Consider the following 16,499-nt stretch of genomic DNA (forward strand, 5'->3'; position numbering starts at 1 on the left):
TGTCCTGGGGAAACACTCTGTGTCCAATACATTGTAAAATGATAATAACATTCAGCAGCAAGCTCTTGTTCCTTTAAAGCCTACTTAGTTCATGTTTGCAATGCTCCTTTAAATGGCCTTCATTACTGACCCTCTCCTTTGCACTGTTCTTACGTTGCAGACTCCAAACACATTTGCTGTGTGCACTGAGCACCGTGGGATATTGCTGCAAGCCTGCAACGATAAAGAGATGCAAGACTGGCTGTATGCCTTCAACCCCCTCCTTGCTGGGTCAATCAGGTAAATCTTACCCAAGAGGCTGGATTCTTATTCAGATTGATCAGAAAATCACAGGCTGCCCAGAATTTGGAATTCCTCCATATGCGCTGTGGATTGGAGTGATCATGGAAGAGTGGCCATTGATGGAGGTTCCTTGGCCAAGCAACTGAATCCAGGGGCTGGGTGTGAAGTCACTACACTCCAATGGATACCAGGTCCTCACCTCAATGAGGCTGCCAGGGTTTCCCTGAAGCTTGGGAATAACTGTATCTCCCTACTCTTGCTGCCTGACCCACTGAAAGTTGAAAACTCCAGTGACATTGAGGCTCATAGCTTCATTACCATATAAAGAGCCTTGGATAGCCCTCAGTATAAGACAGAAATTGGACGTGTTAGAAGAGGGCTTGGATTGAGAAACAAACTTCTCAGCATTAAACATCAATACTGCGAGCTTTCGGGTGTAACTGATAGTGCAATAGTGAGAAGACTGGGAAGTATTAGACAGAGGTAAAGTGAGAAGTATTCAGTTTGTGTTGTTGGTTTTATAGTGAGAGTGTGGGGTGCATCTGACAAAATTGTGGTGCGTATGAGTTGTATCATGCAGATTGATAACAAAAGCTGTGGGTATATCTATCAATATTAAAGTGGAATATTTGAGATCTTTCAGACATCCCGAATGTTCTGAGAGTTATGGAGTAAATCTGATAGAGATATACTGAGAGTTGTGGACTAAATCTGACAGTGTTACGCTGAGAGGAATGGGGAGTATCAGTGTTATGCTGATAGGTATAGGGATTATTAGACAGGGTTATGCTGAGAGGTATGGGGTATATCAGACAGTGTTATGCTGAGGGGTATGGGGAATATCAGACAGTGTTATGCGGAGGGGTATGGAGTATATCAGACAGTGTTACGCTGAGAGGTATGGGGTATATCAGATAGTGTTACACTGAGAGGTATGGCGTATACCAGACAGTGTTACGCTGAGAGGTATGGGGCATATCAGACAGTGTTATGCTGAGAGGTATGGGGTAAATCAAGCAGTGTTACGCTGAGAGGTATGGGGTATATCAGACAGTGTTATGCTGAGAGGTATGGGGTATATCAGACAATATTACACTGAGGGGTATGGGATATATGAGACAGTGTTATGCTGAGAGAAATGGGGTATATCTGACAGTGTTACGCTGAGAGGTATGGGGTATATCAGACAGTGTTATGCTGAGTGGTATGGTGTATATCAGACAATGTTACACTGAGAGGTATGGGGTATATCAGACAGTGTTATGCTGATGGATATGGGGTATATCAGACAGTGTTACACTGAGAGGTATGGGGTATATCAGACAGTGTTAAGCTGGCAGGTATGGCGCACATCAGACAGTGTTATGCTGAGAGGTATGGGGTATATCAGACAGTGTTATGCTGAGAGGTATGGGATATATCAGACAGTGTTATGCTGAGAGGTATGGGGTATATCAGACAGTGTTACGCTGAGATGTATGGGGCATATCAGACAGTGTTATGCTGAGAGGTATGGGGTATATCAGACAGTGTTACACTGAGAGGTATGGGGTATATCAGACAGTGTTATGCTGAGGCATGTGGGGTATATCAGACAGTGCTATGCTGACAGGTATGGGCTATATCAGACAGTGTTATGCTGAGACGTATGGGGTATATCAGACAATGTTATGCTGAGAGGTATGGCGTATACCAGACTGTGTTACGCTGAGGGGTATGGGGTATATCAGACAGTGTTACGCTGAGAGGTATGGGGTATATCAGACAGTGTTATGCTGAGAGGTATGGGGTATATCAGACAATATTACACTGGGGGTATGGGGTATATCAGATAGTGTTATGCTGAGAGAAATGGGGTATATCTGACAGTGTTACGCTGAGATGTATGGGGTATATCAGACAGTGTTACGCTGACAGGTATGGGGTATATCAGACAGTGTTATGCTGAGAGGAATGGGGTATATCAGACAGTGTTATGCTGAGAGGTATGGGGTATATCAGACAATGTTATGCTGAGAGGTATGGGATATATCAGACAGTGTTATGCTGAGAGGTATGGGGTATATCAGACAGTGTTACGCTGAGAGGTATGGGGTATATCAGACAATATTACACTGGGGGGTATGGGGTATATCAGACAGTGTTACGCTGAGAGAAATGGGGTATATCAGACAGTGTTATGCTGAGACGTATAGGGTATATCAGACAATGTTATGCTGAGAGGTATGGGGTATATCAGACAGGGTTACGCTGAGAGGCTTGGGGTATAGCAGACAGTGTTATGCTGCGAGGTATGGGATATATCTGACAGTGTTATGCTGCGGGGTATGGTGTATATCAGACAATGTTACACTGAGGGGTATGGGGTATATCAGACAGTGTTACACTGAGAGGTATGGGATATATCAGACAGTGTTATGCTGAGGGGTGTGGGGTATATCAGACAGTGTTACACTGAGAGGTATGGAGTATATCAGACAGTGTTATGCTAAGAGGGATGGGGTATATCAGACATTGTTATGCTGAGAGGTATGGGGTATATCAGATAGTGTTTCGCTGAGAGGAATGGGGTATATCTGACAGTGTTACGCTGACAGGTATGGGGTATATCAGACAGTGTTACGCTGAGAGGTATGGGGTATATCAGACAATGTTATGCTGAGAGGTATGGGGTATATCAGACACTGTTATGCTGAGGGGTATGGGGTATATCAGACAGTGTTACGCTGAGAGGTATGGGGTTTATCAGACAGTGTTATGCTGAGAGGTATGGGGTATATCAGACAATGTTACACTGAGAGGTATGGGGTATATCAGACAGTGTTACGCTGACAGGTATGGGGTATATCAGATAGTGTTATGCTGAGGGGTATGGGGTATATTAGACAATGTTATGCTGAGAGGTATGGTGTATATCAGACAGTGTTACACGAAGAGGTATGGGATATATCAGACAATGTTACAGTGAGCGGTATGGGGTATATCAGACATTGTTACGCTGAGAGGTATGGGATATATCAGACAGTGTTATGCTGAGGCGTGTTGGGTAGATCAGACAGTGTTATGCTGAGGGGTGTGGGGTATATCAGACAGTGTTATGCTGAGGGGTGCGGGGTATATCAGTGTTATGCTGAGAGGTATGGAGTATATCAGACAGTGTCATGATGAGGGGTATGGAGTATATCAGACAGTGTTATGCTGAGGGGTGTCGGGTATATCAGACAGTGTTATGCTGAGGGGTATGGGGTATATCAGACAGTGTTATGCTGAGGGGTTGGAGTATATCAGACAGTGTTGTGCTGAGAGGTATGGGGTATATCAGACAGTATTATGCTGAGGGGTATGGGGTATATCAGACAGTGTTATGCTGAGGGGTTGGAGTATATCAGACAGTGTTATGCTGAGAGGTATGGGTATATCAGACAGTGTCATGATGAGGGGTATGGAGTATATCAGACAGTGTCATGATGAGGGGTATGGAGTATATCAGACAGTGTCATGATGAGGGGTGTCGGGTATATCAGACAGTGTTATGCTGAGGGGTATGGAGTATATCAGACAGTGTTATGCTGAGGGGTTGGAGTATATCAGACAGTGTTATGCTGAGAGGTATGGGGTATATCAGACAGTATTATGCTGAGAGGTATGGGGTATATCAGACAATATTACACTGGGGGTATGGGGTATATCAGATAGTGTTATGCTGAGAGAAATGGGGTATATCTGACAGTGTTACGCTGAGAGGTATGGGGTATATCAGACAGTGTTATGCTGAGAGGTATGGGGTATATCAGACAGTATAATGCTGAGAGGTATGGGGTATACCTGACAGCGTGTTTAGGAGGGCTATATTAGCCAAAGTGGTAGTGAGTAGTGGTGACCTTTCTCAGTATTATGCTGTGAGCTATTACAGGTCAAGCCATTCCAGCCTCCTGATCAGACATGGGCTTCTTGCACCATTTGAGCTTTAAGTGATTTGCATATGATGAACATCCACTTTCATTTTGAATATTATCAATCTGAAGAGGTATAAGAGAGGTTTTTGGTGTAATGTATATCTGAGAATTTTACTGTTAGAGTTCTGGAATGCATCAAAGATTGTCACTGTTACTACAACAGTTCAGTAGAAAACTAGAATTACAATGCATTGAGTCGTGTGGATCAGGAGATTTTGTTATAATGACGGTTATGTGGTTTACCTGAATGTATCATGCTAAAGGTGTTCAAATGTTACAGTGTGTGGTAACATTACTGTATATGTTGTCTAGTGTGGGCGGTATTGGTACTGACTGCATTGACTAAAGCTGTTTCACTTTTTCCTGCAGATCAAAGCTGTCTAGAAGGAGGAGCAGTCAGATGAGGATCTGATATAAATCCTTGATGCAAATAAAATTCCACTCCAATCCAGTGACATCATACTGGACTCTTGTACATAATCAACCCAGTCCTTCCAGCATTGACGTGAATGCCATCTAACATGCCTGCTCTACATGTAGTCATTTATTGAGGAACAAAAATTAATAGTTGTGTGAAAGCAAAAACTGTGTCGCCTGGCGCTGGGAAGCGCCGTGTTACGTGTGCGTGTGATGATCTGTGTGTCTTCAGTAAGTGATTAGATATCACTGATGAACGAGCTCCGTGATGTGGACACTAGATGCTGTATGTGTTCCTTCTATTTTTTTTTGATTGGGGTGTTTGGAGGCTTGATGTGGGGAAAGGGTGTGGCAACATTTTGTGGCACTAACTGTCATGTCCAGCAGAAAGGCTGAAATGGATGTTGCAGCACATTTCGACACTAATCCTTTCCCTGAGTTTTGAGATGTCTCCTAAAAAGGATACAGAAGGTGGTAGCTGAACGAATGAGAGCTCCTCTTTGAGGAGGTTGGCACTGGCAAAGCCCACACTGATTTGCTGACTGAATTATCCCCTTAAAAGCAAATTTGGCCTCCCAACAGGCAACATGAGTGGTTTGAAATTTGTTCCTGAGAAGAACTAGGAGTTTATTTTTTGCGGGAGCGAACAAGTTATCTATTTAGGCAGGAGGAAGTTAAATGAGAATCGCTAGGTCTGGAGTTCCAATGGAGGAGTAAAGGGGTAAATGTATATATTTCATGTTCACCTCTCTAATGATAGTGAATTCGTAAACTTGAATAATAAATGTTACTGCTGAGGTCAGTCGTTCTTGTCCCCTCCCCAGGCTCACATGTTGGGTAGCCCTTGTCCACCTGCTTGCCCATGTTTATGTCGTCTGCTTGGATTTTTGTGTAACATCTCAGCACCAGTGTGACACAGGACCTGAAAGTTAGAATGTTTTGTAGGTGTACTGGCTTTGGAAGTGAGCTGCGCTGAATTTCTGAATCCATGGCTGATGCAGGAGATGCCAAGACACTTGAAGGTCTGCTAATTACCAGCCTGGTGCCAATGTCATCAGCATTGTGACCCTTGACTGGTTGGGGCTAGGGCCAAGGCTTAGAATGGACAGATTACTTTTTTCTTGATCGTTTACATCAACTGCTTCTAAAAGCCAGTGTTGCTACCTCTCTAACTCCTTCAGATTTGGAGTATCTGCCCTGTTTGATCTATCTTTTCTTTTGGGTAGCAAAGAAGCTCATGGACCTGTTCTGATTTGGGACAGTCTCTCCTGTTGTCCCAGATCTGTCGACAAAGGTTAGCTGCATTGCAGAGGATGTATTACCTTTGAAACATAGAAGCTGTGTATGTCTGACGGAGCATTAATCTACAGCTAGTGGTTGCATTCTCAGTGTTATAAGCAAGTTGAGTATTCTAACAGGGGACTTGAAGGCTCTGTGGTGGTGGTGGAGGGTATGTGTGCGCGGGGCAGAAGATTGGGGACTTCTGGGCTTTCATTCATTCCTTAACTGTTCAAACCTGGAGCAGACATTTCGATTTTGCAGTGTTGGTATGGGAGTCATGGCTTCGACCATTGGTCAGAATTCTGTCCAGCCCACATAACGCCATGTGGGTTACAGACTCATAATGATGAGGATCTCCATAAGCCCTATGGTGCTTTATTTAAACCAAATACAAAGGGAAGGTCACCACTAGTCCTCCATGTACTCCCCAAACTGTCCAGATGGAGACGAAAATATCACCTACTTCTCGGAATCCTGCAATATCCTAAAGGCAGCATATAAATCACACCTATATGTACATTGCATCCTTGTATTATGTTGGTTGTTTCTTGAAACTTAAGAGCTCACTGCTGTATATATATGTTGCACCCCTCTATTGATAAGTATATGTTGTATTCTACTGGCTATTATAAATCATTAAGACGACATTGTCAAATTCAAGTTCAATGCAGGAACATTCAATTGCTGCTAAGTAGAAAACCACAAACTGTCACATTGATGAGTACAGTAACTTTAAGGTTGCCCATTATGCACTGGATTTCACGATGTTTCATAGCTTGAATGTGAACTGTTGCGAGTTGGAAGTATCTAAGTCCTGGTCTATATCCTTCCAGCCTTTAAAGTGTCAGTACCTCAGAGAAGGCATTGATCATTGCAGCGATGCACATTGGAACAGGTGCCCTGTACCGCGCTCTGTTGCACTTTTCCCATGTTCTTTTCACTGACTGTGTGTTTGTTCAGTCAAGTGCTTTTCCTTGTATTCTGTGCACAAGAAGGCTGTCCTGTAGTTGAGCGTGTTGGCATTTCCCTCCCACCACAGGGCTACCACAGGTATCACTTTTCTCTCACCGCCCTTTATTGCTTCTGCATTTGAAGAATCCTTCTCCTGATGTACAACCACTTCAGCAGCAGTCTTTGTTGGAGAAACTTGACATCTGTCTTTGGGTGGCAGTAATCCCTTAGCACTGCCAGTGAGGTTGTTTACAGCCCCACAGCTTTGTCTGGCTTTCATTTGGTTTTGAACCTTTATCGGTGGGTGTGCACCATCCCAGAGAGCTCTCCAGAATGTAATTAATACAGATGGGTTGACCTTCCAAATATAGGCTCCATGTGTGAAGGCTTGGCCAAATTCACACACTCTGATATCCTGATAATGCTGCAACTGAACGACATTCCTCACAGAAACGTGAAGTCGCAAAATCCATTCGGAGCAGCCGGCCTGTAAACCTGTGGATAATTGGATTACCTAGAGGCATGTTGAAGGATATGGGGCAGAAGTCCACAAAGGCTAGTGGAAATGTCGAATTCTCTTGCCTTCAAAACAACTATCGGGAGTAGGTCAATTGGAAAGTGTAAAACTGACACTGATAAATGTTAGTTAGATGAGAGTATTAAGCATAATGGAACCCAGTTGGGGAAATAGAATTAAGGTAAGCCAATATTTAATTGACTGGCAGAACAGGCTCGATGGAATTACGCTTCCTATATTCAAACAATCAATTATCAATTATCATTTTAGAAATTGGTCGAGTGAGTTTGCTGCATCTTTCTGCTCTTTGTCACCATCTAGTGATGTCTCATGGAAAGGTAATGTAAGTGCTCAGTTGAAAGTAGCAGTAGGCTTGGTTGTAAAGTCTGCACTGTAATACTCTGCTTACAGTTACAGACACACATCACAAATGATCACTTCAGAGGAGATGCCGGAAGATGGCCAATCTTGGTGGCACCATATAATGGCCATTGATTTAAAGAGGGGGGCAATTGGCTTGAATGTATGGGAGTCTGTATGAAAACAAATTACTGAGTATCTGGAATAATAGTAGAACTTCACTGTAGCACATTCAATCCAGAGGCCTGCACACACATGACAGCAGCTAATAAGTATGCCATCCTGACTACTTCCCAATTCACAGTAGTTTGGATAGAATTGTTGAAAATCCTTGGAGTAGAAGACCCCCGTGTTCTGAAGAATTGGTTTATGTTCACAAATTTGACTCCTTATATTTGAAATACTAGAAGTGTAGCATAGAGTCAGAGAGTCGTACAGCACACAATCAGATCCTTTGTTCCAATTCACCTGCACCATCCAGACATCTTAATCTGACCCACTCCCTTTTGCCAACATATGACCCATATCCCTCTAAACCCTCCTTATTCATGTATCCATCCAGATGCCTTTTAAATGTTATAATTGTAGCCACCTCTACCACTTCCTCTGGCAGCTTGTTCCACACATGCACCACCCTCTGCGTGAAAAAGTTACCCCTCGGGTCCTTTTCAAAACTGCCACTCCTTGGCTCACTGGCCAGTCTGATCAAAGGACCCTTTATATTCTGAAATGATATTCTTCACTGTCCACTACACCACCTGTTTTGGTATTATCTGCAAACTTACTAACCACACCTCCTATATTAACATCCAAATCATGTATATAATTGATGAAAAACAATGGACCTAGCATTGATCCCAGTGGCACACCATGGGTCGCAAGTCTTCATTCTGAAAAGCAACTGTCCACTACCACCACCCTCTGTTTCCTACTCTCAAGCCAATTTTGTATCCAAATGGCTAGTTCCACCTGGATTCCATGTGATCTAACTTTACTAATCATATCTCCTGAAAGAGTGAAAAGTTCAATATCATACAAGTCCCAAATAAGTAGCAGCTGATCCCTGCACCTTAACTGGCCAATTCCACTGCCTTCCATTGAATTGTGGAGAACCGAAACCTCAAAAGGATTGGAGATTCATATTTTACAATATGTAACTTTCATACCAACGTTGATACAAGAATAAATATCTGTTTGCCCACCTTGACAATAAAATGATGTCAAAGATGAGTGGCACGAGGACTGAATCAGACAATGTCACTTGCCAGAGCAGAATTGAGACTATTACTGCAAAGTCAGTTTTCAAGGCTGTTTGAGTTGCGTGGCAGACATAACTTCGGCCAGCCAGCCCAAGTGTATGCCTGACTACCGGACAGGGATGAGATACTCTGTCAAAAGGTCTTTCAGAGTCTCCTCCACTGCAGTGCAACAGGAAGCCAGGGACGTGCCTTAGGCCAACCAACCTACAGAGCACGCACAGACTGGGAAAACGGGAGGCTTGCAAGGAAGAGGGACTAAGATAAAAGGTGATTTTAGCACAACATTCTCACTTCTGCTCAGCTGACCAGTTCTTCACCAGGGGAAGAGCTGGGAAAGTACCTTGTTGTCCAAATTAGGTATAGTTTACTTCCATCATGATGTTGCTTTATCAAAAACATGCCTGGTTGCTATACAGTAATTTGAAAATAATATTTCAAAGCAACAGCAGCATTTAACAAAGGCTGAACTCCTTTCCTTAAATTGACTGTCAGATATTCAATAACCAAAACAGGCCTTATGGGATTGAGAATTTCCTTAGGAGATAGAAAATGTGTTCTGGCTCAACAGCTTATCCCTTCCTCCTAAATCTAAGTGCCTTCTTATCTTATCCCTCAACATAATCTACTCATATCCTCAATTTATCCATTAATCCAACCTACACAGTTCTGTGCCCTGTCCCTTAGTGCAGCTCACTGTTTCCTGCACACCATCTTCCTACTTTTTCACCACATCATTGCATCTTTCCCCCTAAACATATCTAATCTATCTCTTGCTCCTACTTCTACCATTGAGAGCAACGCCCGCTTCGACACGATTATTGTACAAATCACTTACATTTTGAATGTTAACTTTCCCTTGGACTCATATCCAATCTCTTCAATTTTAACTTTTCTCTCTCTGGGATTTGAACACTTCAGACAGCGTGCCCCAGTTGAATAACCACTTAAATGATGCTGGTGCCAACTATAAGATTGGGTAGGAGAAAATACACGTTGGAAGAATTCGGTCACGTCAGTAAACTTTTACACTCCATTTCTCTATCTTTGGACTCAAAAGGCAATGATTTTGATGATTTGGGCTGGAAAAGGGAGCCTTGAACTGCAATCTGACTGCACCTCAATGCTTAACACAGATTGCACTTCATTGGCCTGTAACATGCCACTGCCAACTGATGTGTGACTGTTGTAAATGGAAATGGTTACCGTAAAAGAGTGACTGCCTTGTAAGTTGCAATTTACAAGATTGCTGCTTTTGTTTTGGATGCCAGTTTGCAAACTTGCTACTGTCGAGCAGTGGCTGAGGCCTCATTGGATGGTGACACTCAAACCAGGTGATTCCCTTTTAATCTCAGGGAGAGAGAGAAAGAAAAACTGCAGGGAGAAGTTGTCTTGGGCAGTTACACAATGACTGGGGCGGAGGGACAGTTGCAGTGTATGATTTGCCTAACCTCTTGTATGCACAGCTCAATATGGCTAGCAATCGACTGATGCAGTGAGTGAGGTGATTAAGCAGCAGTGGGAATGCAGCCACCTATTTCGCTCTTAAACACCACATCCCCAAACCCCCTACAGATTTCTATCCTAATAGATCTCAGCGGTATACTGCACAGATGATATTGTCATTGTACCTAAACACCACAAGAGGACTTTCTCCAGCTTTTCAGGGCAGTTTGCCAACAGATGGTCACCGTCAGTGTCGTTGTTAAACGCAAAAGAGATCAGTAGAGCACAGACTCTTCCAAACACTCATCCCAGGACACAGGAGTCAAAAAACTTGTACATGACATTTCAATTGGGATTGATTTGTGACCCTGATGTTCGCACAATGGCAAACTAATGGAAGGATCTCTGATCTCCATCTGTGCTTCTATTGTCAGTTAGTTTATGCCTGTTCTTTCCGCAAAGCCCCAGCTTTGTACATTTTGAAAAAAAAATGCCTCTGACATTGTATATACTAAATGGCTGTGACCATTGTATATTATATGTACACGCTGTCTCAGCTGGTCAGTAGTCTTTTGAAGTGTGAATCATGGGTGTTGGAATTAGAGTCTTCAGATGTTTGTGAACCCTTTAATGCATTGTCAATAAAGAAATAAACGTGGTAATTATGCAGTTCTGGACAAGCAAGCACCAAGATTCTGTGTCTTATTGAGTTTTACACAGCAACCATACAGATTACAAGCAGTACGCATATATTAATAAAATACCTGCAATTATCATCTTTTTTATCTATCCAATTATCAGTACATTTTACACTTTTGATAAAGAGACAGTAATTGAACTGAAGTTTGACATTTCTAAGCAGTAACATTTGTCCTGTAACTTCAACCTGTTCAGACATATTATGACATATCTCTGCAGCAGGTGAGACTTGAGCCTAGGCTTTCTAGCCCAGAGGGAGGGCCACTACCAGTGTGTTAACAAGAGCCTCCTCTCAAAAGTTTATAACTAGCTTCAATTACATAAAATTGTCAATTTTGACCAGTGGGTTTTAAAGACCTGATCGGGTTAGTAGTTGAGTATTGATACCAAACCCCTTAACCATGCAGTGTCATAGGAGAGGTTTGCTACATAGGAGAGCTCAAGCTCTGAAGTAGTGGAGTAGTTGAAGATGGAGAGAAAATGGTAGGATTATTGAAAGATCATCTTCTAAAATGTCAACTGTAGAGGAAAACTAATCCAAATTATTAATTAGCAAAGACAATATCCTGGAAGAATTTAAAATCAGCATGATTGAAGTAGATGATATTGACTTGAAGATTAACCCACTCTCCATGACAGTCTTTTATACCCTAGTCTATGGTCATGAAAGATACATCAAGCACTATTGAGTTTGAAGCAACTATAGTAACATCATGGATCAGTCACAGAGGGAACAGAAGCTTATGGACATAAGACTTAAACCCACGTCACACATTAATTGACTAGCCCAGTATTTTCTACCTGGTCTGTGATGTGATCAAAAAATTCCTGAGCTAGTGATGAGCTTTACCCTCACTAATTCTGCTGAAAGTGAAGAGGAACAACCATTTTGCCAAACATTGGAAGTGACTAAGCATCAGAATGGTGGCCAATAAAATGGTCAGAGTTTTGGTACAATTAACCCTTTGCAAAGGTAACTGCAGGGCCTTGAGAGTTGTATTTCTTCAAAGTTATATTGTATTACTTTTGCAATATTTAAGAGGTAATTTGCAGAATTTCCTTTCTCCCCCATTTTGTTTGGTGTGTGCCTCTAAAAGTTTGTTCTTTTGATCTTTTAGTGTTTTGTGTTGTTCTTTCATGCTTTTGCAATTCAAGCAGCAAAGTGGTTGAAACTCAATGTAAGATCCCGAATTTACAAAGGCAAGTGGTTTGTCAGAGAATTCTGCTAACCCTCATGTTCAGCATAATTCTGTTCCATCCCTGCCATGTGCATATCCCTTCTCTGAGTTTGTGCTTCAGCAATGTCCATTCCCCAATCTCAAAATCTTGATCACAGGTGGGGTGATGTCAACAAGGTGCTGAGATCAGCAAAGAAGGGGCTTGGCCAGGCCAAAGGAACAAGCATCTCTCTGCAATTTGTACTTATTTTGCAGCAGATTTTGGAGTTCACTTCTAGAAGAATAACATTGAAGAGCTATTAGGTTCTGATAAATTTGTGTAAAACCTTAATTAAACCATCTTGAAGAATGTGACCATTTCTGACATCCATGTTCCTAAATATATATTGATGCCATGGATAAAAATTTGACGGAACAATACCAGAACTGAGATATTGTACCGACTGTATTCTGCAAAGTTTGAAGAGACTGGAATACTTTATTGAGGAAAAAAGAAAACTGAGGCATGACCTGATAGAGATTTATATGAATCATTGACTGACTGACAGAAGGCAAAGAGCAGGAATAAAGGGGTCTTTTTCAGGATTGCATCCAGTGATTAGTTGAGTTCTGCAGGGGCCCATGTTGGGACTGTAACTATTAACATTATATATTAAAGATCTGGACGAAGGAACTGAGAGCACTGTTGCTAAGTTTACAGATGATATAATGTTAGGTGGAGGGACAGGTAATGTTGAGGAATGGAGAGGCTGTAGAAGGACTTAGATAGACTGAGAGAGGCTAATTGAAAACAATGTAGGAAAATGTGAGGCATAGAGTATTTTCAAAATGGGGAAAAGTTTCAGAAATCTGAACCATGAAGGGACTTGGGACTCCTGGTTCAGGATTCTTGTAAGGCTAACGTTCAGGTTCAGTTGGAAGTTAGGAAGGCAAATGCAATGTTAGTATTTATTTCAAGAGGGCTAGAATACAAGAGCAGAAATATACTACTACTGTATATAGGTGTCTGGTCAGGGCACATTTGAAATATTGTGAGCAATTTTGGGCCCCATCTGTAAGGAAGGATGTGCTACTATTGGAGGGGATCCAGAAGAGGTTTACAAAAATGATTCCAGGGCTGAAGGGCTTATCATATGAGGAGCACTTCAGAACTCTGGGTTTGTACACAATGGATTTTAGAAGGATGACGGGGTAATCTCATTGAAACAGACAGAATACTGAGAGGCCTGGATATAGTGGTCGTAGAGAGGATGTTTCCACTAGTAGGAGACACTAGGACCCGAGGCACACCCTTTTGAACTGAGATCAGGGAGAATTTCTTCAGCCAAAAGATGGAGTCAATCTACAGAACTCATTGCTGCAGAGAGCTGTGGAGACCAAGTCATCGAGTGTCTTTAAGGTAGAGGTGGATATGTTTCTGACTGGTAAGGGGATCAAGGGTTATGGGGAGAAGGCAGGAGAATGGGGTTGTGAAACATATCAGCCATGATCGAAAGGTGGAGCAGACATGAAGGGCTGACTGGCCTAATTCTGCTCCTGTATCTTACGGTCTTACCATCTTCTATGGTAAAGGAGGGTGTAAGGAGAAATCACCCAGTAGGGATCTTATGGATGGAGCTGAGGAAGAGCTAAAACCATAATAGTTTTCACTATAGACAACCTGGTAATAGCTCAGAAGTGCTAGATTGCATAAATGGTGAAATTAGGCAACTATGTAGCAAATACAGGAAAGTGGGATCTGCAGATGCTGGAGAGTCAGAGTTGAAAGGATGGCGCTGGAAAAGCACAGTGCTTTTCCAGCGCCATCCTTTTCAACTATGTAATAAAAGCAGAGTAATATTAATGAGGGAATTCTAATCTTTCCATAGATTGTGAGAGATAAAGAAACACCTCCCAGAAAGGTTGTGAATTTCTAAGGTCTCCAGAATCGTTTCCTACAACAATATGTCTTGGATATAAAAAGGCAGCAAGCAATATTGGATCTAGTGATGAGCAATGAGTCTGATTTAATTAGTGACCTACTTCTTCAGGAGCATTTGTTAAATAGTGATCATAAAAGGATGGAGTTTCATATAGCATTTATAAGAGACAAGCAAAGATCGGATACTAAAATTTTGAATTTAAGTAAGGCAGACATTAACAGGACGAGGCAGAATTGCCCATAGTCAGCTGGAAAATTCCGCTTATAGACAAACCAACTGAAGAACAGTAGAGAGTGTTCAAAGAAACATTGGGTGGCATGGTGGCATGGTGGCTTAGTCGCTAATACTGCTGCCTCAGAGCACCATGAACACAGGTTCAATTCCAGCCTTGGGCGAATGTCTGTGTGGAGTTTGCACATTCTCCCTATGTCTGTGTGGATTTCCTCTGGGTGCTCGGGTTTCCTCCCACAGTCTAAAGTAGTGCAGGTCAGATGAATTGGCCATGCTAAATTGCCCATAGTGTTCGGTACATTAGTCAGAGGGAAATGGGTCTGGGTGGGTTACTCTTCCGAGAGCCGGTGTGGACTTGTTGGGTCAAAGGGCCTGTTTCCACACAGTAGGGAATCTAATCATTTAATGCTGTGCAGAATTTGTTTGTATATATAAGAAGGAACAACTCTGCCTCACAAAAATAAAAGCTATGGACATCTAAGGAGGTCAGGGACAGCATAAAATTAAAAGAGAGGGCTTATAAAAATAAAAAGAATAGTACTGATCCCACAGGATGGGACAAATCCAAAGACCAACAAAGGGACATAAAGTGGCTTACAAGAGCGGCTAAAAAGGATTATGAAATGAAACTTGGAAGTGGGATAAAAGACAATAAGAGATATTATTGTTATATAAAGGGAAAATGAGAAAATGGCTGGTTAAGAGTACTATTGGTCCACTGAATGCTGAGATTGGGGATATTATCAATGACAATCGCAACTGGCATGACATGCTGAACAATTACTTTGCTTCAGCATTTACAGCAGAAGAGGAGGCTAGCGTGCCAGAAGTCCCAAAGACATTAGTAGAGTATCAGGGACAGGGTTTAAATCAAATTAATTTAAGTAAATCATCAACAGTGGGGAAATTAATAGAACTGAAGAGTGACAAATCCCCAGGACCTGAAGGTTTCCATTCACGATGTTAATGGCAGTAAGAGAGCATATTGTTAATGCTCTAACCATAATCTTTCAGATTTCCATGGATTCAGGAATTGTGTCTCTGGATTGGAAATTTCCCATTTCACCCTGCTTGTTAACAAGTGTGACAGAGGGAAACCAGGGAATTAAAGACCAGTTAGCCCAACATCAGTGGTGGGGAAATTGTTGGAGATTATAAATAAGGATCGGGTAACTGATCACCTCAAAATAATCTATTAATCAGGGAGAGTCAGCATAGATTCATGAAGCATAGGTCATCACATAGTTTTTTGAAGAGGTGGGAAAGGTGGTGGATTGAAGTAGGTCGATGAATATTGTTTATATGGACTTCCAAAAGGCTGCTGATACAGTGCCATACAGGAGGCTGTTAGCTAAGATGAAAGGCCACAAAAACTGAGGGCAAATTATTGGATAGGAAATTGGCAGAAATGAAAAGAATTGGAAGAATGGGTAAGTACTCAAATTGGAAGGACATCCTTAGTGGTGTCCCGCAGGGACCTGCATTAGGATCTCAAATATTCACAATATCCATTAATGACTTGGATTATGGAGTAAAAAGTCAACTATCCTAATTTGCTGACCTCATAAAATTAGGCAGAATTGTGGACAGTGTTGATGCCAGCATAAAATTATAACAGCATATTGATAGATTAGGGTGAATGAGTAAAGCTGGGGCAGATGGATTTCAATACAGGGTAAAAACAATGACTGCAGATGCTGGAAACCAGATTCTGGATTAGTGGTGCTGGAAGAGCACAGCAATTCAGGCAGCATCCGAGGACAGGCAAAATTGACGTTTCGGGCAAAAGCCCTTCATCAGGAATAAAGGCAGAGAGCCTGAAGCATGGAGAGATAAGCTAGAGGAGGGTGGGGGTGGGGAGAGAGTAGCATAGAGTACAATAGGTCAGTGGGGAAGGAGATGAAGGTGATAAGAGCTTCAGGGCTGAGGAAATGACCTGGGAGTTGCAGTGAGAGAGAGACTCCCTGAGATTCTTGTAGAGAGAGGAGGAAAACTTCTTCAAG

At 42.2% G+C, this 16,499-nt stretch overlaps 1 protein-coding gene across 1 annotated transcript in view; it reads left to right on the plus strand.

Annotated features, from left to right (window-relative positions):
• Positions 1–8,356, plus strand: part of kif1aa (kinesin family member 1Aa) — a 320,981-nt gene extending 312,625 nt beyond the window's left edge. The window contains exons 50-51 of the mRNA XM_043702906.1: positions 161–279; positions 4,608–8,356. Of these exons, the coding sequence (XP_043558841.1) occupies positions 161–279; positions 4,608–4,650 (162 nt within the window). The 3' untranslated portion in view covers positions 4,651–8,356. The remainder of the gene's footprint in view (positions 1–160; positions 280–4,607) is intronic.
• Positions 8,357–16,499: the final 8,143 nt, after the last annotated feature.

The sequence above is a fragment of the Chiloscyllium plagiosum genome, chromosome 13 (genome assembly GCF_004010195.1).
Source record: "Chiloscyllium plagiosum isolate BGI_BamShark_2017 chromosome 13, ASM401019v2, whole genome shotgun sequence".
NCBI lineage: Eukaryota > Metazoa > Chordata > Chondrichthyes > Orectolobiformes > Hemiscylliidae > Chiloscyllium > Chiloscyllium plagiosum.